Source organism: Neopelma chrysocephalum, unplaced genomic scaffold, assembly GCF_003984885.1.
Source record: "Neopelma chrysocephalum unplaced genomic scaffold, ASM398488v2 Primary Assembly neopelma1_74, whole genome shotgun sequence".
NCBI lineage: Eukaryota > Metazoa > Chordata > Aves > Passeriformes > Pipridae > Neopelma > Neopelma chrysocephalum.
Window position 1 is genome coordinate 307,976 of NW_020897735.1, and position 27,121 is coordinate 335,096.

The following is a 27,121-nucleotide window of genomic DNA, read 5'->3' on the forward strand; positions in this document are numbered from 1 at the left end:
TTCCCCTTCCCCTTAAGCCCCGCCTCCTGTGACGCGTCCCCAGGCCCCGCCCCTCCCGCCGGGACGGTCCCGCCGGGCCGTGAAGCGCCGCCCGTTCCTATTCCCGTTCCTATTCACGCTGCTGTTCCCGGTCCCGCTCCCCGTCCCGGCGATGTTCGGGCCGGCGGAGGAGGATGACTCGGATTTCCTGTCCCCGGCCAGCGGGTGAGCGCCGGGGGGCGTTGCGGCGGGACCCTCCCCATCCTGCCCGGTCAGGCCGCGGCCCCGGGGAGGGAGGGCCCGTGTCCGTGAGGGGCGGGCCCGCGGCCTGCGGGGCCCGGGGCCGGCACTGCCCTGCCGGGACTGGGCTCAGCCCCGGGTGTGTGCTCCGCCCCGGCCCCGCTGTGCCGGGGGCGCAGGGGGAGCCCGCGGAGGGGTCGGTGCGGCCCCCCCGGTGTGCCCGGGGCAGGGGGGTCCGAGAGCCCTCTGGGGGACCCCGGTGTGCCCGGGGAGGCGCGGCCGCCCGGGGGTCGCTGCCGGTACCGAGAGAGAAATCGGCTTTTTCACTTCCACGAGGAGTCGGCGGCAGGTCCCGAAAGTGCCGATTTGGGGTTGGTTTCAGTTTCTGTTGGTATCGTATCCATGTGTGGCACATCCAGGTTTTATTATATCCTGTGACTTGTTGCCACTTCCAAGATTCCTCGCAGTTGTAATTCCAGCTCTGCCCACTCCTCACCCCCTTGCACGAGCTTCTGTTCAACAACTCGTAAACTAATCCTCTTTCCTTAGCAAATTTAGTTATTTATTTAAAGCAGGTCCTGTAAAATGCTGCAGGTGCACTGACAGTGGTGGTGCCCTTTGAATTATTCCCTTATCCCATGATACCAAGAGTAAGTTGAGCTTAATAGGTCTTAAATCAGTAAAACTGCAAACAACATCTCTTGAAGGAACAACCTACAGCATTAAACCCTCTGCCCTTAGCTGGGAGAGCTTCTGCCATTTTAAAACTTAATGGGAGAACGTGTTTCCTGGACATTCAAAGAAGAAAACTTCAGGAGTTGAATGGTGACTTCTCTGTTCTCACAGTTTTTTCATTTTTGTAACAATCACCTGGTTTATGTGAGGCTGGTTCTGGTCATTGCTCCAGACTAACTACATTTTTTGTGTAGTTTCAGTCCTTTTTACCTTAAGTTTCTTTTGAGGAAATGAAACACAGTTGTACCACTTCCCCATCTCTTCATCTACAAGTTCTGCTTATTCAAAATTAAGTGGCTAATTAGCATAGAGCAATTTAACCTGCAGTTAATTTATTTCTAAAGTGTTGGTAAACACTTTGTATTTGATACAGCTTATAATTAAGGATGTTCATTATCCATAAAGTCTGTGTTAAATCACAGAATGTTCTGAGTTGGGAGGGACCCACAAGGATCAAATCCAACTCTTAAGTGAATGGCCCATATGGGGATCAAACCCACAACCTTGGTGTTGTTGGCACTGTGTTCTAACCAACTAAATAAGGTTAAATGATTTTATTTCTCTCTGTAGTGCCAGATTGGCCTCTCTCTTTGGTCTGGATCAAACAGTTTCAAGCCAGGGCAATGAATTCTTCCAGTTCACTGCCCCAAAGCAGCCCAAGAAGGGTCAGACAGCAGCTGGTGAGTAACTGGGCTGGAGTGTGGGGAACAAACTCAGCTGGATATGTGTGTGGGGAGAAGGAGGGCCTTGGGAAGAGCACCACTGCAAATAATTCAGTGAGTTTTCCTGAATTATGTTATCCTTTAGTACCCTCCCACGCCCGGGTTCTCTCGGGTGAGTGAAATTTGGAACGCGAGTCTTTGTTTTTATTAATATTCTCCTGGAGTTGTTTTTCCCTGGGGGGGGTGGGACATGTCGTGGTGTTGTCCCAGCCCAGCTGTGTGCCACTGACAGACATTCCTGATGTTTGTTCCCAGCAGGTCAGGCCCAGAAGGCCCCCGTGGCCCCGGCAGCCTCGGCAGCCCCGGCGGTGTTGGTGGCCACCGCGGTGCTCGCGTACCGATAGTGAGTGTCCCGTGGCACCGGGGGAGTCTGTGCCTCTGGAGCTCCCTGCTCACACAGGGAAGATGGTTTTGCATGGGTGGGAGGAGAATGTTGCTTACAGATGTGTCTGTGTGGTAGAAGTGCTACAAGTCAAAGTTTCTGCTCGGGAGGAGTTGCAGTTGCTGCAGCTCTGGGTGAGATAAAGAGCAAGGGCTGGATGTGGCTGTTCCTGGAGCTGCATCCTGGGGTGCTGGGCTGATAATTGCACTGCTTCAGGCAGCTCTGGCAGAGGTTTGTGTCTCAGGCATTCCAGAATTGAGGCATGAGCAGAGTGGCAGCAGCAAAATTCTCTGTTTGCTGCCATCATGTAAAAACTCTTCTGCCCTGGATCTGGGAGAAGAGCAGCTTTCAACTCAAACTCCATGTTTTTATTCTGCGAGGAAGCAAGAATGTCTCCAAGCTAAGCAAGGCTGCCTGACATTTTAGGCCTGAGGAAAGGGATGTGAACTCTAGAAGAATTAAACTAATTAAAGAATTAAAACTCAGCAACAGTAAAGAGAATTCTGAGGCAGGGGCAGTCCTGCAGCTGAATGTCTCACTTGTCTTCCAGTACAAATGGGCAGTACTTGAAGCAAGGCAAGTATGGAGCAGCTGTAGTGGGGAACCACGCTGCCAAAGAGGTGAGAAACACTTCATTCTCTGACATTTTAGTGCTCAGGGTTTGCTGGTGTGAGGTGATGTTTCTCTGAGCTCTCCAGGATGTCTTTGCTTTTGGTGTTGAGGTCTCAGTTCCCCTGTTGCCTTCCTGCCTCCTGGGTTTTCTTATGTCCCACCCATTCACCTTGGTGAGACCTTTCCTGCAGTCTGTGAGGTTGTAAGATCTCTTACAACTTGTGCCTGAAGTAGTTTGCAATGTGTCAGGCACCTTTTCTAATTTGAAGGAAGTGATTTTGGTATTTATTCAGAATGTCTTTGACAACTGGATCACAAATCTGTGCACGTGGAAATCAGTATAAAGGAAAATCTTGTCCAATAGTACAGAAATGCTTTGCTTAATTTTTGTATCAAAATTCTCTCTCCTTTTGGTATCAAAAATATCTCTCCTTCCCAAGTGTTCTTCTAAGAACATGACACTGAGATGCCTAAAAAATTGGTGTGTTTAAAAGGGACTTTGAAAACTCTCTTCTGTCCTTGCTGTTGGTATCTGTGATGTTTCATTTCCCTCAATTCCTAACTCATGTTGTCTCACTACATTGCTTCTCCTTTGGCAAGAGCAAAATAAATAGTAGTTTGGTAAACTTAATTCCTGAGTCAGGGATCTGGGAAGTGTTGAGGTGTGTTTTGGGGGAGCTGGAGAGGGCAGGGCTTGCAGAAGGAAACTAAACTAGCCTTCTTCAGGCTGCCTGTGTGGTATTATATCCTACTGGGAACAGTGGGTTACTCCCAGTTCATCCCTGAATTTAGTGCAGGTGCACAAAGGAAAACACTGTTCCTTAGTAGATCATGTCTAACAGAGCCAAGGATGTCAATATAATATTATATCTGTGTTGTTTAGTACTTGGAAAGCTCCCTCCAACTCAGTCTGTTGCTTTTCAACTGGTTGATGTAAAGCAAAAAACAATAAGATACACATAAACATCCTTAACTTGGATATTAGGAAAAATTCCTTTGTGGAAAGGGCTGTCCAGGCCTGGCACAGCTGCCCAGGGCAGTGGGGGAATCCCCATCCCTGGAGGGATTTAAAAGCCATGTGGATGTGGCACTTGGGGCCATGAGTTAGTGGTGGCCTTGGCAGTGCTGGGGGATGGTTGGACTCCACGATCTTAAAGGTCTTTTCCAACCTAAATAATTCCATGGCTGTGTTATGCCATGTGTGGTGGGTTGTATGTATGGAGGGGTTAATGCACCGTAACTGTGAAAAATGTGGAATTAATTAAAGCATCTTTTTTATTGCAAATTAAGGAGTTTGAGTTGCTGGATTCCCGCAGCTAAATAAAACCTTTGAAAATGAGGCAGATTTAATAAGCATTACAAAACTGTATTAAGTATTTTTGCTGTGAAAAATGCTGCTGCAAGGTCTTATTTATTTGACAAATAAATACTGAGCCTTAGGCCCAGGGCTTGACAAAGCGCTTTAGAATTGAAAATGTTTTGAGTTTCTGCTTCTTTGCTCTTTTTCCCTGCCCAATTCCTTGTGGAATCCAGTACAGGATCCTCCTCTACATCAGTCAGCAGCAACAGATCACAACTGCAAGGATCCACCCAGGCTTTGTACTCACGGTAAGCTCTGGGTTAGGAAAGTGCTCAGTGATAGGAATTGTTCACTGCAAACACAGGTTGGCTCTGAAGTTCTTGCTTAAGCCTTGGTTTGTAACCTTTGAGATCAAACATCTGACTGCCATAGCAGGAGGTGTCACAGGGACTGTTCTCCTCATGCATTGCACAACAGGCTGTTCCATCTGCCTCTTCCAGAGCACCTCCTCAGTGTGTTCCATAACCAAGCCCATACCCTGCAGGAGGTAAATTATTACCTCTGATCTCAGAGGAGATGTTTTGGGGGTTGCAGCCCTGCAGTGGACACAGACAGAACAAAACTTCTCTTGCTAAGAATTTGTAGATAAGAGGCTGAGAGGATACAAGTGAGTAAGCAGAAGGAAATGACAGCAGGGAAATGTTTTCTCTCAGAAAATTGACACTCAGCATTTCCCTGCTCTTGAGAACAGTCTGGACTAGTGCAAGCCCTAAAATGGGATCTCTCAGGAAGTTGTTTTCTGCCAGTTTTACAGAAAATGGGTGTGTTGGTTTGCTGTTCTTAGCTTGTCATCAGATGACATGAAATTTCTTGGTTTGATAAAGAGGAATTTCACTCTGAAATAGTAGAATTTTAGTCCCAGTTTGTGACCAGGTTTTTAGTTTGTGGCCTTGCTTTCTAGTTTTATAAGCATATTTTTAAAGGATTAATGGGTTATAGATTCAGCTTCTGGTGATGTGGATTTTTAGAAGTAAGGAAAGATTGACTTCTCCAATTGATTCTGGAAGTCTAAATATAATCGATATGTATGAAAAATAGATACACTTAAAAATCTCTGTATATACTATGAACTGAGCTTCAGAGAAGCTTGTGAAAGGTTCCCTATGTCATAAAAGCTGCAGGATCTCTGAAGAACTTAACATTTGCTCAAGTATTTGAGTTATAATAATTCTTCCACAATAATAAGCACATAAATAAAAGCTAATTTGTGCATTCAGAACTTGGGCAGTAGAACAGCAGGGTTCTTCCTCTGACTCTGCTTAATTTCAGTAGCTCTTATTTTAAGCCGCTTTTGGATGCAGATTTTATTAGTTTGGTTGAATGCATCGTTTAATGTGTAAATGGGACTGATTTCCTTTCCCACAGGTCCAGCCCAACAATTACAGCACCTTCTATGATGATCAGAGGCAAAACTGGTCCATCATGTTTGAATCAGAGAAGGCAGCAATGGATTTCAGCAAACAGGTAACTGCTCACTCTGGGCCAGGGACAATTTGCTGGATTGTTTAGAAAAATGGGCAAATCAAGGTGTATCTCTGAGAACATCTTCACTGCTGGAAGATTCTGTGTCAGTTGTACTTTTTCATTGAAGTTCAGCTTTGAGTGTCTTCATAAGCAGCTCTGTGAGGAACCTGCTTGGGTTTTGTTCATTCAAACAGGCAGGGAGCCTGTTAGTCCTGATGGGATTTTTGGTCAAGACTCTCAAGTAAGACCAATTTTCTGTAGAGCAGGGGGTGTTTAATCAGCAAAATTCAGCACAAGGAAACATGGAATGCCTTGTGAGTGCATTTCTAACCTGGGCTTGGTCAGTGCAGTAAGGAATACATCAAATTTGTGATGAGTGGAACTTGCCTCTGGTTTAATGGCTTTCCTTCTGCAGGTGTGCATTGCCAAATGCAACAGCTCCCCAGTGCTTGAGTCAGTCCTCTACCAGGATCTCCTCCTTGGAGAAGGGCAGGGAGTAGAAGCAGGAGACTCTCTGGAAGTTGCCTATACGGGTTGGCTGTTCCAGAACAACGGCCTGGGACAGGTAAAACATTTCTGCTGCCTCCTGATACTGAGTGTGACAGTCCCTGGGAGGAACCTGCACCTCCAGCATAGTATTGGTGTTGATGTTAATGGTGTATTTTGGTCCTTTATGGCACTGTGAGGTCATATGTGTTACCTCTAGAATAATAAGGAGTTCTGGCGTATTAGGACAAATTTCCTCACTGAAAAGGTTGTCAAGCCTTGGCACAGGCTGCCCAGGGCAGTGGTGGAGTCACCATCCCTGGGAGTGTTCAAAAACCATCTGGATGTGGTGCTTAGAGTGGTGGGCTAGTGGTGAACATGGCAGTGCTGGGGGAATGGTTGGATTTGATAATCTTAGAGGGCTTTCCCAACCTTAATGGTTCTGTGATTCCATTACTGCTCAGGAGGAGGTGTCCGAAATGCTCTTAACTTCCATAGGCACTCTCACACATGAATATTTAATGCTGAGTAGTGTTTTACTTGAACCAGTCCTGTCCTAAAGCAGGTCTAAAGTCTGAGTCTCCAGCTGTCAGTTCTCTTCATTGTACTTCAGGAAATGGACTAAAAGCTGTAGCCAAACTCTGTCTTAAGGCTGAGAATTAACTTTGAAAGGAGTGGGATGGGAAACAGCATGTAAGCAGAGATTCTGGGAGTTTATGGAACATGTAAAGTAGCATTCAGAACCTTGAAACAGTTGGGAAATCCATGTATTTTGTGTTCTTGTTCAACTCTGCAGGTGTTTGACTCCAATGTTAACAAAGACAAGCTGCTGCGGCTGAAGCTGGGATCTGGAAAGGTCATCAAGGTACAACTTCTGGCACTTTCATTATTATGATTGAAATCTTAGAGCTGGGAATTGCTGAAGATCATGTTCAGGATTCATATTTGCTATTTCAGTTTCATTTATTAGAAAACGTTGGCTCACTCAAATTTTTTCTTCTTAATTTGCACAACACAGCCCAGTCTCCTTTTCAACACCAGTGTTAGACAGAAGTTACCCTGTTTGGTGAAAAGGAAGCTTCCTGTTTTGAAGACCTGAAGTTTTTTTGTCTTTATCTTTCTGGAAGTCACTTAATCCATTCCCTTGTTCTTGGGGAATCCTATTTCTAAAGGAGGATTTCTGTTTGAGAAGAGCTATGGATCCTTCCCTGCTCATTGTGCCTCAGAAGCAGAGCATCAGATACACCCTGGAGGAGGGCAGGGGAGGGTGGAGATGACTGACAAGTTTTAGGCTGGTCTATACAAGACAGTTCTGCTGCTGCCAGTGGTTTCACCTTCCCAGTCAGATCATGAGGGGTTGACTCTGTGATAGTTTTTCAGTCCAGGGGATGTGATGCTCCCTTGTGTTATCCATAAACCCAGGGTTTGAATCAGAGATGCTTTGTTCAGGTCACTTCCATTACCTGAGTAATTCATATATGACCTGTTACAAGTTGTCCTTTATTGAAGACATGTTATTTTTCTATTTATTTTGTTTTAACCTGTATCTTATTAATGTTGCTTGCTTGTCAGAGCCATCTTGTCCAATGCAGTTTGCATTGCTCTGACTTCTACATCCCCCTCACTACAGCTGATTTCTCTGGGTGCTTTGTAAATCCAGCCAGAGCAATTCAGATCTCAGTGATGTGGAGTCCAGTTCTTTCCCAGAATGCTGGGAGAGGTCATCACTCTCTGTTGGAGCTGCATCTTTATTCTTAAGTTAATGTTGGAATTTATAACTGGCTGTTACAATTTGTGGTAAGACAAAAGTTTAGTCCTGCAGACTGAAAAGAAATAGGATTTTACAACCCTGTGTTTTGGAATCTTCTATAACTGGTGCCTGAAGTTGTCTTTATGGGGGTAATTAAAAGAAACTAATGTCACTGATCCAACTGTTGCTATCTCTTCTGTTGTGTCTCTGAAAACCAAAGGGCTGGGAAGAAGGAATGATGGGGATGAAGAAAGGAGGGCGAAGGTACCTCATCATCCCCCCGGCGTGGGCCTACGGGGCTCAGGGAGTGACTGGTCGTGTCCCTCCAGACTCTACTCTGGTGTTTGAGGTGGAGGTCACGAGGGTGAGTGTCTCCTTCCAGTGTTTGTTCTACATCTCCTTTGTGGCTCTTGGGTGTCTGCAAGGTGGGAACCTGCTGTTGGCTCAGAAACTGTTATAAACCAAACACCTCAGGGAGATGTGTATCTTTAATTAAAGAACGAACAAACAAACCCAGAACAGAACCCTAAACCCAGAAAATCCCTCCAGCCTGTTTGCTAAGACACGTCTGTTGTAACTGTCCTGGGATCTTTTAGTTGTCTCATTTGTGAGTCACTTGGGAAAACAAAATACTCCTGGAGGAATGACAGGATGTAAAGACTCAGCTTCTCCAGCTCTGAGTCAATTGTCTGCTTTTACTCGGGGTGCATGAGCTCGACAGGGAGTAACATCTCAGATAAACAAGCTGCTGAAAATCTTTCCAGGAACCAAAAGAACCCATATTTTTTGCTACATGCTTTTTATAAGGTGAAGCTGGCAAAGGAATGCTCTGGTTCAGATGGACTGAGTGTGAGTTCAAGGGATTCTCCTGCACCTTCTCCAGTTCCCAGCTCAGATGGCTTCTCTGCAGACACGGGTTTATTGCCTCCCTCCACAATCCCTCCGAAGCCTGGGTAAGAAGCAGCACAGTTAAAACAACTTGTGGTATTGAAGATGGCAATGGCCATAAACACGTGTCACAAAGCTGCACTAACACATCATTTGGGTCCTCTGTGTGCCCACCCAGTGCCCTCAGAGTGGCAGAGCTGCTGGCTAACAGGACTTGGGGAAATTTTCTGCTGAGTGCTGACTTTCAGATTTAAAGCAACCAAGATGGGCTTAAATGAAGGAAGTCATTCCTCCACAGCTTTGCTGAGATTTAGTGTGACTAAGCTGTGTGGGTGCTGCTATAACAGCTGTCTCATCTCAGCTGGCAGCACAGTCATCAGTTGGGACCTTCTCACTCTACAACTACCAGAAAAGAGGGTGTAGCCAGGTGGGGTTGGGCTCCTCTCCCAGGTAACAAGCAACTGGGCAAGAGGAATCTGCCTCAAGTTGTGCCAGGGGATGTTTATATTGGATATTAGGAAAGTTTCTTCACTGAAAGGGTGGTCAGGCACTGGCACAGCTGCCCAGGGCAGTGGGGGAGTCACTGTCCATGGAGGTGTTCAAAAAATGCAGATGTGGCACTTAGGGACATTGGTTAGTGGTTGGACTTGAACTTAGAGGTCTTTTCCAACCTTAACAATTCTATGATCTGTTTCTTAAATTAAATGGGACTTTTCAGGGAGTCCAAATAAGTGCTCCTCTTGTTGCCATAAGTAGTTTGGTTTTGGACTTGGTTAAAAGTGTTTGTACCAGAATGTGGGTGTTACAGCAACCAACAAAATCGTCTTTCTGTGATCAGCTGTTCCACAGCCATGGGACTTGTCCATAGTCATGTCCTGAACATACCTATAGATATTGTTGCAAAGAATCTTCCAGGACTGTAGGCTAAATGAAATGCTCAGGATGTAAGAGAATGTCAAATACACCTTCCCCTTGGAAAACCAGTATTTATAAATCCAAAATGCTGGATCCTGAATTTCCTCGTGGTTGTCTCCAGTGTGAACACACAGCTGTTTGCTTTGCAGGGAACCAGCTGTCCGGGCCAAGTCAAACTCCATCAGCGAGCAGCTCGCAGTAAGTGCTGGGTTTGCCTAATTAATTAGAAGCCTTAAGTAGGGAAGCTTCTTTGGTTTCAGCTTAGCATTGGGTATTGCTTAAGATAAAGTGAGCATCATGCAAGCAAGACATGGAATGTTCACCTTGCTGAGAGCAGGTTAGTGCCTTGTTTTTGAAGGGATTAATGGTTGGACTTGATTAATGGTTGGACTCATTCTCAGAGGTATTCTCCAACCATAATGATTCTGTGATTAGCAGGACCTGAGAACCTCAGTGCCAGTTTCTACTCTTAAATGCAAAGTTACTTTGACTCTGTGGGTGTTCACAAGGCTACTCATCCTTTGGGATGAATGGACAAGTTTTAAATGGATAACAAAGAGTGATTGGGACATTCAGGATAAGTTTGTATCGCTACATGAGAAGACTTTGTGTGTGTGCCTCGGGGTAGAAAAAGCTTCCTGAATTCACACATTTTTCTTCTTATTGCTGTGTTTTGTGCAAGGATAAACTTTTCTATATAGTGACAGCAGTATCATCCCAGAAGGAGAGTGTATAAAGCAAGCCAGATTAACAAATTCATGGTGCTATCCTGTGTGCTTGAAAAGTAGTTCTTCACAGTCATTGAAAGAATGAAAGAGCCAAAATTATTAAATCAGAAATTTATAAGTGTCTGATCCTGACAGGTGTGTCTGTAATACCTGAAAAGTCTGAGAGTAACTGTAAATGTTTCTTTCAGAACCCAGATGTAGCAAAGGCAAAGCTGATTTCTCGGATGGCCAAAATGGGACAGCCCATGCTGCCCTTCCTTGCTGGGACAGCAGGGGGTCAGCTGGACTCCAGTGACTCAGAAATAGAGGTACATCACCAGTCACAGCAGTGGGGTGTTTTTAATGCTTCTTCTACAGTGGGAGTTGCTTAAAGTGGAATCTGTAGCAGTGGCTCTCCTGTGGTCCCAGGAAAGTCCACTCTGGTTCTGTGGCAAAAAGGTTCCACTAGATAGTTCCCTTGGGTTATTTGGGTAACACCTTCTTGGGCTCAGACTGTTTGCTTGTTCTTTAGCATCTGTTGTAACATGCAGAATGTTTTTAGGATCCAAATACACTGAGAGGGACATCCCAGCCAGTGGCTCCATCTTCCATGAGACCTTCCCAGCCAGCTCCTGCAGTGCTGCCCACAGTGTCCACACAAGGTAATGTGCTGGTGTAGAGACATTCCACTTGTAGGCTGCAGGAATAGAGGATTCCTTTCAGGAGTTTATAGCTAGCTTTTGATAAGGCTTGCTGATCTTCAGCTCCATAGGAACCCTTATCCATGAAGCACAAGACTGAATCCTTGGAGTGTTTCTTCATGTGCATTCCTGCTTGAGGAAGAGCAACCCCCACGTGTGAGCTGCTCTGTCACCGTGTGTGCTGCGGTGGCACTGAGACTTCTGGGACATGTGATTTCTAAGTGGGATGTTACAAATCCTTTCCCATTGAACAGCAGGTTTTTTTTAGAAGTGATGGAAATCAGAGTGAAGGGAGCAGAGAACTGGCTCTGCAGTGGGCTTGACTTGTCTTCCCATCAGGGAATAGTCACGTCAGCTGCTGGTCAGCTGAGCAGTGTTTAGAGTCAGCCTGAATAACATCTTGTGTCAATAAACTTCAGAGCTACCTTTGTTTGAATGAAAAGGGGTTGTCTAAATGTAGCTAGAAGTGGGATTTCTGTGAAAGATTATTCTTTTCTTGACCTTTTATCACTTGCTTGACTGGATTTAATTTTCACAATTCTGTCTATTTAGTCTTTTTTTTCTTTTTAATTTTTTTCCTTTTAATTTTTTTTTTCCTTTTCACATCGGGTGAGTTGACCAATTTCTAGGTACTTATCCTCAATTTCTCTCTTCCTTTTCAGTACCTCAAGCACCTGGTGCTGCACCCTCAGTATCTTCTGCTGCTTTAATTCCTGCAACGATCCAGCCCCACTCAGCCCTGCCTGGAGGAGCACAGAGCTTTCAGGTACCAACATGAATATTGGCACTTCTGTCCTTTCTCCCAAGTCTTACTGTCTTCTCCCCTGCTGGGAGCAAGGACTTCATAGCAGCACATAAGGATGAGAATTCCAGGCTATTTCCTGGGACTCAGGTGTCCATCACAGGCCTCTTAGAACTTAATCAAAAAGAGCTGAATTTCTCTTTACTGATGGCTTCTTAAAGTTGAACTAAGAATTAACCAGGCTTTGTTTAATATCTGGTTTTGTAGTGCATACAATAAAAAGTTCCAAGCACTTGAGCAATGAGCAGTAAAGTTGTGTTGCATTTTTGAGCCTTGTGTTCAAGTTAGCATAACTTCAGAGTGAGGTGTTCACATGCTCATCTTTGACTCTGTAGGGTAACATCTTTGACTAGTGTAGAGTAACTTGCTTTTCTTAAATCTGAGTGAAGAGGATAGCTTTTTAAGCTGTGCTAACCTGAACACTTATCTAAGCCTTGAAAGAAGAGTGACTGTTATTTTCCCTTTACTATGACTGTTGTATAATTTGACTTTCCAACTCCTTAGTTCTTGAGTTTTTATTTTCCAAACATCATCCTTGCTCTTGGGCTTAAAATGTGAAAGCCACTGAACTGTGAGGATGGGGGGAAATACCAAAAACACCAATACACACAATTCTAACCTACTGAACTTGTTCTGCAAGGCATATCCAGGAATGGCATTTGCTTACCCCCAAACTGCTGCATCTGCTTCTCAGCTCCAGCCTGTGGGTCAGATGTATCCTGCCCCTTACCAAGGTAGGTTTTAAAAAGTATCTCCTTCTCAGAGGGCTGCAACACCTGCAATAAACTGTAATGATGATTTAGTAGCAGATTTAGTAGCCATACACATACATATTCATCCTGTCTGTATTGCTGGGCTGTTTCACAAATGCTTATTTTTCAATACCAAACAGAGGCAAAAATCCCCCAGTAAATATCCATCTTTTTCTTACCTTAAGGAACATTATGCATGTGAAAGGGGTGGAATCTCCAGGTGCCTTCCCAGACTGTGTATTACTAAAGGAATTTTATAGCTGGTGCTTCCAGTTATATTCATAATTAGTAGTAAACAGCTGTTCTACCAGGCAGGGAAAGAATTACTGAAAGGCACAACCTGGGAAGGAATAAAGGCATTTAAAGAACTGTTTAGATAATCTCAGTTGTGTCCTGTAAGTCTTGAACTGAGCTTTTCTTGGAGCATGATTTTTTCAGTTCAGTTTTTGGGAGCCAACTTCCATTCCAGTTGTTTATTGTACCTCTACTTTTGTAGTGTGTTTGGGGGCTTTGTTCTTGTTGACCTGAGTGCTGTAACATGGCTCAAGAATTTCCTGTGCTCACAAACCAGCCTGTTGGTGTTATTTGGGAAATACCTGCATTTTTAGTTTTCCAAATACCGTGTCCTTTTTATTTCTGGGCAGAGAGTGGCTGTCCTATCTGGCAGGCTTCAAACTATGAAACGTTTCCCCTTGTGACTGTAGATCTCTCTCCTTTCCCTTCAAGCTCCAGGGGATGTTACTTCCTTTTTGATGACAGAAGCTCGGCAGCACAACACTGAAATCAGACTGGCTGTGAGCAAAGTAGTGGATAAAATGGATCACCTGGCTGCCAAGGTGTGTATGGCTTTTAAATGACATTATTGTTGTGCTCTCCAGATTAGTCTGAGGAGTTGGCTCTGTTTAAATGCCGAAGTTTGTAGGTGATACAGTAATTAAAATTCCAATATGATCAGAGCTTGAAGGGGTAGCAGTTCAACTGCTATGAACAGGCAAAGGCTTGGGGAAAGGTGCTGTCTCTTACTGTCTTAAATATCATATGATTTATTATTTGGGGAGATTCCCTGCCCCTCAGGAGGTGTCACAGCTGATTCAGTAGCCTGTACCTTGCAGCTGAGCAGCTGGAACAGTGAAATACCTCCTTGCACATGTCTGACTCTTCCCTCCACCCATTCTAAGCTTAAGAACAACTTGTCCCTGCAGGTGGAGGAGCTGAAGAAACAAAGCACTGCCCACAGCTCCCTGCTGCCTGGCATCTCCTCTGTCACCATGGAAGCCTCCATGATCATGAGCAACATCCAGCGCATCATCCAGGTGAGCCTGGCCAGCCTGGCTGGGCTAATTCCATCGGGAACTGGATCCCACTGTTATTCCTGATGGGAGCAGCCACAGTGGCTTGGCCCAAAAGACCATCCACCCACGTGATCTCCTTTTGCACATCCAAAACCAGTGTGAGACACACAATGATTTCCACCCCTCTGCTCCTCAACCGTTTGGGGTTTGGGTGCTTTCTGGGTCAGAGTTGTTGGTATTTAATAGGCCTTGGCAGAAGTTCATGTGAGAAAAGTTCAGCCTCTTCCCAAACCATCCTGGACTCAACCCCCAGCATCCTGCAGAACAGTGTCACAGCTGAAGTACCCACGTTGCACGAACCACCTGCTTGTGGTTTTCACTACTTAGTCCTGTGCTTTTTAGCTTTTCTTAACAGCTGCCTTATAATCTTGGGGTTTGTGGGTGAAAAAAACAACCAGACACAATATTCTCTAGAATGTGGCTTGACAGCCACTGTCCTGTGCCAGGATTCCTGCCAAACACAGCACGGAGCCTTCCTGGGGTGTCACCCAGAAGGGAATGAGCCTCACCACAATCTGTACAAAACAAAGGTTTAGGAACTGCTGCAAGGAAGCCTAAGTTGAATATTCATGCTGGGCTGTGCTTTAGGAGAATGAGAGACTGAAGCAGGAGATCTTTGAGAAGAGCAGTCGGATTGAGGAGCAGAATGAGAAGATCAGCGAGTTGATCGAGCGCAATCAGAGGTGAGGGGGGAGAGGGGGGCAGCCTCTCTGCATTTGCACACTCTCTAACTTACACTGGGTTGGGCATAACTGAGAGGTGTTCTTTAGGATAAAGCCATACTCTGATATTTTTAATTTTTTTTAAGGTATTAAAAGGAGGAGGGTTCCCCCTCCCCCTTCTCTGCAGGGCCTGTCTCCAAAGCTGGGATTTACAGTAAAAGTGAGTGTGTAAAAGGGGAAAAAAACCCTCCTGCTGTCTTTGAGGACACTTACCCTGCTTATGGGTGTTGCTTGACTTTTGCTGGCTCTTTAGTAAGGGGGAAGAAATTGTAGGGAATGTGGTTCAGCTGAGCTGATATCAAGGTATCAAAACTCTTGACTGTGTGATAGGAACATTATACACTTCACAGAGGTAAAACACTTATCCCAGCTGATAAATTCTGTGCCAGGCACACCCATTCCAGCCCTCTGAGACCAGACTGTGGTGGTTTGAAAAAAAATCAAACCACCACACAGGCTCTTAGTGCAGGACATCATGCAAAATGGCCTGGGACCTGTCATGAAGGAAACAGAACTTCTGTGCTTCGAAATATCACCTTTCTGAATTAACCTTTTACTCCAAGTCATGTATTTACAGAAATGCTCATGGAGTCTCCCCTGTTCACAGGTATGTGGAACAAAGTAACCTGCTGATGGAGCAGAGGAACCATTCACTGCAGACAACAAACGAGAACACACAGGCAAGAGTGTTGCATGCAGAGCAGGAGAAGGTAATGGTGACATGAGCAGCCAGGAAAGGGGCTGGTTGTTGCACTAAAACATGGTGAATGAAGCTTTCTTAGTCAAGGCTTAGGCCTTGTCTTCTAAGACAACTGTAGTTCTGAACTTTGTTTTGAGAAAAAATTGAATATTTTATTGGCTTTCATGACAGAAGCAGCACATATATAACTGGATATAACTGTAGGTCTTTATGCTTTAATGTTAAGTGATTTATCTGTGCCTGATTTATTGTTAACTGTGCAGCTACATGGCCAATGTGTTGAGGAGTTGTGTGTGACAGGGCTTTTGGGTTGAAAATACTTCATTTATTTGGTTGCAGTGACAGTTTTTTATTCCTTCTATTTAATTGTTTAACTGTTCACTCTGTTTAAACAGAGTGAATGTAGCTTTAAGAAAAATTATTTCCTACTAGAGTTTCCTCCCTGCAGTTTTGCACTTTTTGTAATACTAATCAAGAGAGGTTTGTTTCTGCCAATAACACATTGTGGTTTTGTGAAAGGGACTGTTGGGTAACAGCTTTTAAACCAGCTAAATGCACTTATGCATGGCTGCATATCCTGCATATCCACTTAGGCCAGCCTAGCCCAGGAGGGCTGGCTCTGGGCTCTGTCACTGCATGGTGTCTGCTCTGCTTTCTCAAGCACTGGCTTCTAAAATTACACCAAGCCTTGCCCTGAGCTCCCCTGCTGAGCTGTGTATCCTCCAGTTCAAATGTGAGCTGACAAGTGCTTGCTGTGCGTGAGAACCATAACTTGGGGCACCTCAAGATGACATAAACTGCAGCTTTCCAGGGTGGGGTAACAAGCAGAGCAGGGGTGGCTGATAATGGTGTGAGCAGACAGGGAAGGGGAGCTGTTTTTCCACCCAGAGCCCAGGCTGCATCCCCATAATGTGTGGGCAGGGTGAGAGATTCTAACCAGGAATAAGTCAGATTGAAATAATAAATTCCTTTCTCTCAGCGAGGACAGCATCCAGCTTGCACAATAAGTAACTTGGGGAGGAATCATCTTTTGGAAGTATGAGAGATGATCTTCAGGAATCTTTTGGGCCTCATCTTCAGTAGGACCCCCCTTGATTCAGCAGTCACTGCCTGGGTGATAATGTTACACAAACAGACTTCAGGCCATACCAGCAAAGCCATGACTTGCACTGGGAGAAGATTTCCCCTGGTTCTCTGAGAGTATTGACTGTAAATGTGAAGGCTGGTATTCCTTCCTCTTCCCTTTGTCTAACCCAGTTTGCTCTGTGACTGCAACCCCTGAGATCTCTAGGGACAGACAGAACCAGGGAGGAGAATTCTAGGCTGTTTTATCTACTCTTTACTTACAAATAAGGACTCACCACTTGTTTGGTGGCACAGGCCGGGCAGCTGTACCCAGGGTCACCAAGAAGAGGTGTTAGTAGGGTGCTGTTTTGGGGTTTTAGATCTTTGGCCCTGGCAGAGCACACCACAGCTTTAGGGGAAGGCTTTGTGTACCAAAAGTAACACCCCACCTCTGCAGTGCTGGGGAGGGGTCCCATGCAGGACTGTCCCACCTCTGTGGTGTGTGACATACCTGTGAGATGACCTTTAGTGTTGTTCTTTTTACATCAGGCTTCACTACCTTTTTCTGCCTAAGCTTTTACAGTTCTTGGAGTAATTTAAAGGCTTCTCTGGCATGCCTTGGGCTCCTGTTGTATGAAGCATTTTGCTTTTCTGCTGATGAATGCCTCTGCCTTTCAAGTTGTGTTCTTAACCCTTCCTGTTTCCTGTCACTGCTTTCTCTTCCCAGCACATGCTGCCAGTGGATCGGGGCTGGGACCAGGTGAGGCAGTGTCTGCTGACTGTGTAGGTGACACATGGTTGTGCCCCAGGCAGTGCCAGCCCAGCTTCCTCTTGAACCAGCTACAAACTGATTGGCACAAAAAGAATTGTCCCAGACTTTGAATTAGCACCGATTTCCACTTGGAAAAGGGCTTTATAACGGGCAGTGTGGCCCCACTGCCCCCTCTTTTTTGGGGAGCCCTTTCCAAGAACTCTGTCACATTGCTGCTGGTTCCACCTCCCCATGGGAGAAACAGGATATGATCATATCATTGTCAGAGCAGGTACAGGTCACACAGGATTCTTCCTGAGAGCTGGGGCTGAGCTAGTATGGACACTGCAGAAACTACATCTAGTGACACTTCCTGCCATAGGAATTCCCTTTTTTGTTTGCTTTATTTGCCATTAAAGACAAAGGCAAGTGTTAAAATAACCTTTCCATGTGTTTCAGCTGTGCCATGGGTTTGGTTTTAGCATGCCAGGAGTTACTGTGGCAGTGAGACACTTATGGAGACATAAGAGGACAGCAGGTCTGGTTTTAGCCAGTCTCTGAAATGCTACCTCCTCTTTAAAATGAGTGGTGTGGTATCCCAGCCCTCAGGGTCAGCACATAGTCATCCTCACCATAGTTGGAACAGTTTTGCTCACAGCTCTTCTCTGCCAGAAGGTGTTGGTCTTAGTCTGAAGGGAATTCTCTTAGGGGGGGTAAAGCAGAGAGAAAATCCAGTTCTCCTGAACTTACCAGTAACAAGACAGTGAAAGCCTGCTGGGAATCTCAAAGCAGGCATGGATGTGGAAGCTGTTTAGGTGTTCCCTGTGCAAGTTCTGTCTTTGCAGAGCATCCTGAATTTTGTGTGTCGTGCAACGAGATTGGGAATGTGACTTTGTGTCTTTGTCTTGGTGCCCTGAGCCTTTCCTAATGTTGTTTGCAAGTTGTCTAACAAGCTGTACTAGTGCCTGGCTTTCTGTGAGTCACTGAACTCAGCAATACTGAATCTAAACAGGTCAACAGAGGACTGTGAAAACTCTGCTCTGAAATGTTGGCCTTGCCCATGTGGGCAGCTCGAGGTCTGCTCTGGGGGCAAAGTGCTCTTTTGGCTGGGACAAGCCTGTGTTTTATGTGGCTCCTCAAGGATTTGTAAGCTTTTGGAGGATAATTAGATATTGGAGCCCAGGCTTTGGTGTTGTCATAGCCTGAAAACTCTGAGCAGAGCCACCACACACTGTTACTTAGCTGGAAAACACTTGAGCTTTCCAGGAAAACTCACTGAGTTGAATTAATGTGGTGACGAGGTTCTTGGTGGCCTCGTGCAACTTTCTAATCAGTGTGGGCAGGTTACAGCCAAATAACTCACAGTAACATGGCAAAAAAGTTACCTCTGCCTCTTCAGTGTGGAGAAGTGTTCCCTGATAAAGCCTCCAGCACCTTATCAGCTCCTCCTGGGAGAACAGTTCCAGCGTCTCCTCACACATCCTTCTTTTCCTCCCCTTTTCCCTGCTCCGTTTTGCACTGCAGGCCAAGGTTGCAGAGGAGCTGGCAGCTGCCACAGCCCAGGTGTCCCAGCTGCAGCTGGAGCTCACGGCCCACCAGAAGCAGGAGATGGCCCTGAGGACGCAGCTCTGTGCGGCCGTGCAGGAGGCCGAGCGCCACGAGGCACAGCTCAACAAGCTGCAGGCACAGGTGGCAGGTGAGGCTGCTCCTGCCTGGCCCCCAGGAACTCTTCGTGTCCCTTTTCCTCTTTTATAAGTCATAGTTTTTCCCTTTTTTTTCCTGGGGTGTCTACTCCTGCTTTCCCCAGCAGCAGTGACAGGGTATGTGTGCACTGACATGTCTGAGGGGTGTGAGCGTCCTTGTTACTGCTGAAAGTGGCCAAATCATCCTGTCACAGGGGGGTTGCCTTTTGTACAACAGTCTCTTGGTGTATCTGTCCAACATCTTACAGAGGACCCAGAGATGAGGGGGTGAAAAGTTCAAAGCTGAGGGGTTCATCCCCCTGTGCTGGGCACTGGTGGGGCCCCACCCCAAATCCTGGGTTCAGTTCTGGGCCCCTCACAACAAGAAAGACATTGAGGGGCTGGAGCGTGTCCAGGGAAGGGAACGGAGCTGGGGAAAGGTCTGGAACACCAGGAGCAGCTGAGGGAGCTGGGGGGGCTCAGCCTGGAGAAAAGGAGGCTCAGGGGGGACCTTCTGGCTCTGCAACCCCCTGACAGGAGGGGGGAGCTGGGGGAGGTCGGGCTCTGCTCTCAGGGAACAAGGGACAGGATGAGAGGAAATGGCCTCAAGCTGCACCAGGGGAGGTTTAGGTTGGAAATCAGGGAAAATTTCTTCACAGAAATGGTTGTTAAGCATTGGAAAGGGCTGCTCAGGGCAGTGGTGGAGTCCCCATCCCTGGAAGCATTCAAAAAGCATGTGGATGTGGCACTTGGGGACATGGGTTAGTGCTGAACATGGTGGTGACTCTGGATTGACAGCTGCACTTCATAATCTCAAGGGCCTGTTCCAACCTTAACAATTCATGATCCTGTGAGAAGCGTTGCCATTTCACCAGAGCTCTCGATAAATTCAGTCCCCACTGCAGGCACCAGCAGAGTTGTTGACTTCATTGTGCAGGAGACACTGTTCCTCCCCATCAGCCCCCAAGTGTGTGTAGCACTGAAACCCCACTCTGGTTTTGCAGAGCTCCAGGAAACCTCTGAGGACACTCAGAGCAGATTCAAAGCTGAGAAGCAGAGCCGGAAGCAGCTGGACATGAAGATCACGGCGCTGGAGGAAGAGCTGACGGACCTGAAAGTGGAGAAGGAGACCCTGGAAAGGGTATGTCCAGTGCCAGCACCAGAGGTGGAGGTTTCAGTTGTTTGCTGAAAGTTAACCCAACATTCTTTTTTTTAAATATGCAAGTTAAGTGAATCTTGACTCATCTGCAGGCAAAGATCCCTGTGCTGGTGGATCCTTGGTGCTGATTTACTGTGATAAAGTTCCCTGCTCTGAGAATTTCTTCCTGCTGGAGGAAGAGAAGCTGTTTTGGTGCAGTCTGGCCTATTCTGTGTGGTCTGTATTGCAGAACCTTGCAGAGAGGAAGAAGAAATCCCTCTCAGAGAGAGCTCAGGCAGAGGAGGAGATGGAGGAAATACGCAGGTCGTATCAGCAGGAGCTGGACAAGCTCCGGCAGCTGCTGAAAAAGGCCCGGACTTCGACTGACCAGGCAGCAGCAGAGCAGGTGAGGGGTCAGGGGAATTCTGCTCCAAGTCTGGAAGGCCTGTAGGAAACCTACAGGTAGGAAATAGTTGTGAAAATGCTCAGGTAGGGGAAGAATGAAAGCGTTACCTGCTTGGTTTTCAGGGTTAGTGTCAAACAGAGGAAAGGAGAGGGACCAGGTTGAGTTTGTAGTAGAGAGAAGAATACAGGACTGCTGAGAAGTGAGAGGCTGCTTAGAAATATGCCAGGAGATCTAAAATCTGAGCCAGACCTTCTGTCCAGCCTGAGGGGTTGTGGCTGGATCAGGGAGGTGTGGGCAGGAGCAGCTGCAGGGCTGCACTCTGTGTGTGGGTGTCCCAGCCCAGGGCAGATGTCCAACCCCAAGCTTTCACCACTTGTGCAAATACAGATCACGTGTGTGTGTGTTCCTAATGATCTCTCTCACTCGATGGGCAGCTGTCCCTGATCCAGGCAGAGCTGGAATCCCAGTGGGAAGCCAAATGTGAGCGTGCCCTGGCCTCGGCCAAGGAGCAGCACGTCCGGCAGTACCAGGAGGTGTGTGAGCAGAGGGATTCCCTGCAGCAGCAGCTGTCCCAGCTGGAAGAGAAGGTAAAGGGCTGCTCTTTGTTGCTGAAATGGAATGCTAGATAGCCAATGACTGTAAAGAACATCCTCTCCCACCCAATTGTGGCTTGACTTCTTAATTTCTTGATGGTTCTGAAGCTTGGTCTCGGCCGTGGGATGTGTCTACACGTGCAGTTCCATGGGTTGGTGGGCTCATGAAGGAGGGAGAGCCAAGCTGAAGCAACAGCTACGATTTCTCCTGCTTATCTGCACTGTCCTGAGTGGCTGTTTCTGAGCAGAAGCTGTTGTGAAGTGGGTGACACTGCAAGGGGCTGTAACTGGTGGGCTCTGGTTCTTGTGTTTCAGCTCACAGCTCTAAAACACTTGAAAAAAGCAGAGGAGCAAAAATTGTCAGAGGTTCAGCAACGTTTGGAGGAACTGGAGCCTATCCAAGAGAAGGTAAAGGAAATAACAGAGCATCTGGATGGGAACTGGAGTTCAGGGATCACTAGCCTGAGTCTACCTGTGTCCAGAAGAACAAGGATGTGAGTTCCAGAATATGAGAGGGAAGGGATAATGTCACTTGGCCTGCAGCAAAGCAGAGGAGATCCAATGATGAGACCAGCCCTTGCTTCACTGGGATCTCAGGAATGCTGCACCCATTCTTGGTGTTACTTGAGGAGCTGATGACACAGCTGTGGCTCTCCAAGGGTCTGGCTGGCTTGAGTGGCCTTGTTTCGATGCTGTGGCTTTCAGCCAACTCTATCAAAGCCCTGCTTAAAACTCCACTGAGGTTTTACCTCAGTAAACCCCTCCCAGATCCCCCATCCCTGGTGAGGCTCATGATGGAGGTGCCTGTGGAGCTGCTCTGACTGTGGTTTCCCTTGGCAGTTCTCAGCCCTGCAGGCAGATGCTGTGGTGCTGAAGGCTCGCTATGAAGAACGGATCCGAGCCCTGGAGAGGGGTCAGGAGGGATCCTCACCTGCAGACTTCACAGAAGAAGTGAGCTGGACTCTCCAATACTTCTCCTTACTAAAATCAGTTTGCCTTGATTTATTCTCTTTGAGCCGATATAAGGAAAAACACTATTTTTTCCACAGAGCACTGTGGTTTTAGTAGCCAAGTCCACAGAGGAAGAAAGGATGGGATCTTAGAATCAGTCATAGAATGGTTTGGGTTGGAAGGGACCTTAAAGATCATCTCATTCCATCCCCTGCCATGGGCAGGGACACCTTCCACTAGCCCAGGTTGCTCCAAGCCCCGTCCAACCTGGCCTTGGACACTTCCAGGGATGGGGCAGCCACAGCTTCTCTGGGCAACCTGTGCCAGGGCCTCACCACCCTCACAGGGAGGAATTCCTTCCCAATATCCCATCTAACCCTGCCCTCTGGCAGTGGGAAGCCATTCCCCCTTTGTCCTGTCACTCCATGCTCTTTTAAATAGTCTCTCTTCCTGCTGCCCATTGTTGCTTGATTTTTTTTTTTTTTTTTTTTTGGTTGAGACTTAAGATTTGAGGTTTAGATTTAAAAATTGAAATAATAAGAAGAACTAAGTGCCAGTCTGCCTTGGGCATGTGCAACCTGCCTCAGTTTGTGAGGGATGGGTTTGGTGTATACAGAATGGCTCTGAATTAAGGTGGTCTGGTGGGTCTGCATTATGGGGATTCTTTAAAAAAACACGTGTGCTTGCATTTATTGTTTCTTCACCTGGAGAAGGGCCTGATGTTGAGTCCAGTGCTCCACATAACAATGAATCACATCTTTGTTTCCTGCCTTACTCTTTACCAGGTAAAGAAGATCATGAACAGTGTGTTTCAGTCCCTTCGGGGTGAATTTGAGCTGGACGAGACCTACAGTGGCAGGACAGTGCTGGGGGTTGTCATGAACACTATCAAGGTACCACAGTCATGAGAGACACGAGGTGATTGGTGTGGGAGAACAATTCTCACATCTTTGTTGTGAGTCTGAAATAACTGTGCAGCAGAGTTTGTTGTGGGTGCCAAAGCTGCCCAGGAGTAGGAGTGATGCAGGAACCTGATGGTTTGTGTTCAGTGTACAACCCACGTTCTCTCTGCTCCGTTTTTCAGACTGTGACACTGCAGCTGCTCAACAGGCAGCAGGAGAAATCAGATCATGACAGTGAAAAGGAGGAATCTGGAACAGTGAGACAGGAGGGGTCACCTGGAGCAAAGACTGACCACCAAGAGCCGGTGCAGAATAGCCCAGCACGGAGTGTTGCATTCCCAGCTGATCCTGGGGAAACAACCACAGGCCCCGTGGTGTCTGAGCAGGAAGGCAAGACTGCCCCTCACTCTGCCAGGCCTGGAACTCCTGAGGAGGAGCAGGAGACATGGAGCAATGGGGTGGCAGAGGAGGAGAAGGTCCTGGGGGAGCATCTCTCTCCCACAGCCAAATCCCACCTGGATCCTGAGAAGGGGCCTGTACTTGCAGGACAACCTATTCCTGAGGAAGAGCCCAGGCAAGAGAGCAATCCCACTGGGAAAGCTGAGCCAGAACACAGTCCCTCCAGAGTGTCTTTGCAGGCAGAAGTTGCAGAACCTTCTGTTCCAGAAGCCAAGCCAGCAGTGGATGTGGCAGCGCTTCCAGCAGATCCAGCTGTGGAGCAGAAGGCAGAGGAGGCTGTGGGAGGTTTGGAGCCTCCTCCCTTAAATGGGGAGGAAGGGAGTGGCTCAGACCCATGGGATGGAGCTGACCCTGAGAAGGAACAACCTGCCTCGGTGTCCAGCACAGCAGAGCTGGGCTCAGCTGTCACCAGAGAAACCCCAGGACAGCAGGAACGAGGCTCCAGCCCCAGGCAAGGAGATTCCAGGTAAGGTGTGATGCTGGGATTCCACAGTGCCCCTGTCCTGGTACAACTGTGCCACTGTTGCAGGGCAGGGTGTATGTGGGGCCTGCAGCACCCTCAGGGTGCTGGCACTGGATGGCACAAGCCAGGAGCTGGCACAGTCCAGGCTGCCAGGGCACAATCCACTGGGAACAGCCACAGAGCAGCCCCCTGTCTGGTGGAGCCAGTGGAGAACATTCCCAGGGGAGCACAAGGGGAGTCTGCAGTTCCTGTACAGCCTGATACTGGAGGCTGCCAGGTCCCAGTGTCACCCTGCACTGGGGAACAGTTCGTGCCTTAAAAGTTTACCTCTGTGACAAAGCTTTGCCATCACTCTGTGACACAACCTGTAAAACCAAATCCCACCCTCTGGGAGTGAGCTGTTCATTCTTTATCTCCTTGCAGCCTCTTTGAGGATGACAACTTCTTTGAGACACCATCTCCTAAACCACTGAAGCCTCGAGTTCCCTCTGAAGAGGAGGATGAGGAGGAAGTGGTATGTATTTGGGTCTTTCCAGCCCTGGTTCAGGCATTGACCTGTAGCTTGGCTGTAAGATCCTCCCCATTGCAGGGAGGGCCTGGCTGGCTGCTGCTGCAACTCAGTTTCCCACCCATTCCCTGTGTAAATCAGGAGTATCTGGGGTTGATGATGGAGATGGGAGGGGGTTACCTTGACTGAGGGAGTGATGACAGACTCCTGCTGGCATGAAGTCAGTGGGACTTGCCAGGCTAATGGAAGGGTTTTAGTGTCTGGTCCCTCTCTGATCCCTGTTAGCCTGTAAGGAGCTCCTGGAATCACAGAGGCACAGAATCCTTAAGGTTGGGAAAGATCTTTGAGATGATCAAGTCCAGCTGTCAGTGTAGCACCATTCACCATTAAACCTTGTCCTCAAGTGCCACATCCACACATCCCTGTCACTCCAGGGATGGTGACTCCACCCCTGCCCTGAGCAGCCCATTCCAGTGCTCAACAACCCTTTCCATGAAGGATTTTTTCCTAGTATCTAATCTAAACCTAATCTTACTGTTAAGACATCATGTGAGACATAAAAAAAAACCTGGTAATGAGGCTTCCTGTTCCCAACTCCTTAAAGCTGATGGAGCAATTTGGGTACCAGGAAGCTGCTGAGACTGAGCACTCCCCTCTGGTTTGCCTTGCAGAGCATGAAGGGCCGTCCCCCTCCTGCCCCACTGTTTGGGGATGATGATGATGATGATCTGGACTGGCTGGGATGAAGGTCTGGCTTTGGGATGTCTCCTCTGGGCACAGCCTCTTCCTGTGCACTGAGCACTTGGCGAGTGGGACACTTGGGAATGAGCAGGGGCTTCCCTGCAGTCCTGCAGACTGAGGGGGCTGAGAGCAGAGGCTCTTGTTGCACTCGTGGGCACTCTCAGCCCTGTTGCTCTGAGCTGCCAAGCACACGGGGTTGGAGTGCAGGAGCCAACCAGTGCCACAGCACATCCTATTGCTGTCCCCCTCCCTGAGCCCTGGACTCATGAACCTCAGACTCTCTGCAAATAGGAACTTTGTGAAGTGCTTTGGGAGGACCCTGCAGGGGGAACAGCCTGTTTGAAAAATCAGACTAAAATCTCCTTTTCTCCCCCAGTGAAGATCTCCTTGGAATACTTCTTAGTGCCCAGGGTGGCTCCAAGATTCCCTGCACCCTCTCAGCACTGGGTATGAGCCATGTGCTGCTGGAGATGAGACTCTAGACAGGGGTTTTCTTGTGAGCCACTGGCTCTGCACAAGCAGGGGGGACCCCTGGGGGCTGAGGTGGTTCAGGTGGGCACTGAGGTGGTTCAGGTGGGCACTGAGGTGGTTCAGGTGGGCACTGAGGCAGAGCTGTGGCACAGGTGGTGGTGGACCAGGGCCCTGTGAGTGGTGCTGACCCTCAGGGCTCTGTTAGACCAGCCCCTGGTGGTGGCTGAAGGAGCCCAACCCTTGGCTGTGCATTGAGAAGGACCCCCAGGGCTCACAGAGACCTCCCAGCCAGCTCCTCTCCTCTGGCCAGAGCTGAGGGGATTTTTGCTGGGCTGTGTTTTCCTGGCAGTGGGAGCAGCAGCACAGTCCCTGCAGGCAGCCCAGCCCCTCCCCTGTGCCTTTGGCTCTGCTGCTGTTCGAGTGTGACCATCACAGCACAAATTAAGCCACAGTGATGGTGAACACAAGCTGTAACCACCCCAGGCTGTGCTGGGCAGGTGGGGTTTGGGGTGTAACCCCTCGGTCTGAGGGGGCCAAGAGGGGAAAGGAGCGAGGACAGAGCTGGGCAAACAGCCTGGGGCTCTCACAGCACTTTCACTCTACATTCATTGGCACTAACACAACCTAAACTAGCAGCCCTTGGTGTCTTTAAAACAAGTAATTCCTTTCACTTAATAAAATAAAACAGCTTAAACTAAATCTACTGCAATTTAGTTTCTACAACTGCCTCTAATCACCTGTGACTGGAACTACGTCTGTGTCCTCCCAAAGGTGATTTCTTGGGAGGAAAACACCCAAAAGAGCACTGGGTGTTCCTGTTGGGGTGTGTGGCTGGTCCCTGTCCCTGCCCCACACCCTCAGTGCCACAACTTGCCAAATGCAGCTGAAGTTTGGGCAGAGACCAGAGCCTGTGAAACAGCCACCCTGGTGCCAGGTACCTGAGCTGGGGCTTCCTGGGAGCCCCTCCAGGAGTTAGTGCTGACCCTGATGGTGTTTGAAACCTGGATTTTCTCTGGGGGTCCTTGTGCTGCTCCCAGTGTTGGTGCCCTGATGTGGCCCCTGGACCCTGTCCGTGCTCTGTCCCAGGGGAGGTCATTGCTCATAACTTACAAGTTCCACTTCTTGGTCCCTGTTACAAATAGACAACCTGAGGGATTTGCATTTCACTTCTTGGAAAATAAAGTGCAATTAAACCTGTATTTTTTTGCTTGCATGGGCTTTACTTTAGTCTGGCTTCATCTCTCACTTGGAAAGTGACTTAAATCAGGAATAATCTGATCTAGGAATCTTCTGGGCATGTTCTTGCTACTGAGCCCCTCTCCTGAGGCAGGAGAGAAGGTCTCCTGTGCTGTGACCGTGGCTCCTCGGGCTCTCACCTTGGACAGTGTCAGTGCGAGCAGCTGAAGCACCAAAGAACCGTGGTGGTCACAGGGGTCACTCTCCTGGCTCTCCTCAGGCTTTAGGGAAGGGGGACTTTGGGAATCTCACAGGGGTTGGCAGCAGCTCCAGCTCCCCTCCAAGCTGTTCTGGAGCTGCAGGAAGGTGCAGCCCTGGGCAGGGACTGGGGTGCTGGAGCCGAGATTGAAACTTGGCCCTCTCACAGCAGGTAACAGAACCCCTTCCCCACCCTGCCATCTCCCCCTGCCTCAGCCTGGAGCTCCCGGGTTTTTTCTGGCTCAGTCTCAGGATCTGAATTAACCATGTTCCCATGTGTGCACCTGC

General features: G+C 47.9%; 1 protein-coding gene across 3 annotated transcripts; it reads left to right on the top strand.

The window, feature by feature from the left end:
• The first annotated feature begins 60 nt into the window (after positions 1 to 60).
• On the top strand, positions 61 to 26,598 carry FKBP15 (FKBP prolyl isomerase 15). Of its 3 annotated transcripts, none has more exons than XM_027687856.1 (31): positions 61 to 204; positions 1,525 to 1,634; positions 1,932 to 2,019; positions 2,609 to 2,678; positions 4,204 to 4,278; positions 5,396 to 5,494; positions 5,910 to 6,059; positions 6,777 to 6,845; positions 7,951 to 8,094; positions 8,538 to 8,683; positions 9,683 to 9,731; positions 10,450 to 10,569; positions 10,803 to 10,902; positions 11,604 to 11,707; positions 12,384 to 12,477; positions 13,222 to 13,331; positions 13,698 to 13,808; positions 14,436 to 14,530; positions 15,177 to 15,279; positions 17,062 to 17,094; positions 18,610 to 18,781; positions 19,772 to 19,908; positions 20,156 to 20,311; positions 20,746 to 20,898; positions 21,220 to 21,312; positions 21,745 to 21,855; positions 22,641 to 22,748; positions 22,940 to 23,682; positions 24,103 to 24,193; positions 24,859 to 25,471; positions 25,514 to 26,598. In XM_027687856.1, exons 1-30 carry the CDS (start codon positions 152 to 154, stop codon positions 24,931 to 24,933), a joined length of 3,762 nt encoding a protein of 1,253 aa, XP_027543657.1. In that variant the 5' UTR covers positions 61 to 151; the 3' UTR covers positions 24,934 to 25,471; positions 25,514 to 26,598. The 3 variants fall into 3 exon arrangements, with proteins under 3 accessions (XP_027543657.1, XP_027543658.1, XP_027543659.1); XM_027687857.1 differs by having other exon boundaries at positions 1,935 to 2,019; XM_027687858.1 differs by lacking the exon at positions 17,062 to 17,094.
• The last annotated feature ends 523 nt before the right edge of the window (positions 26,599 to 27,121 follow it).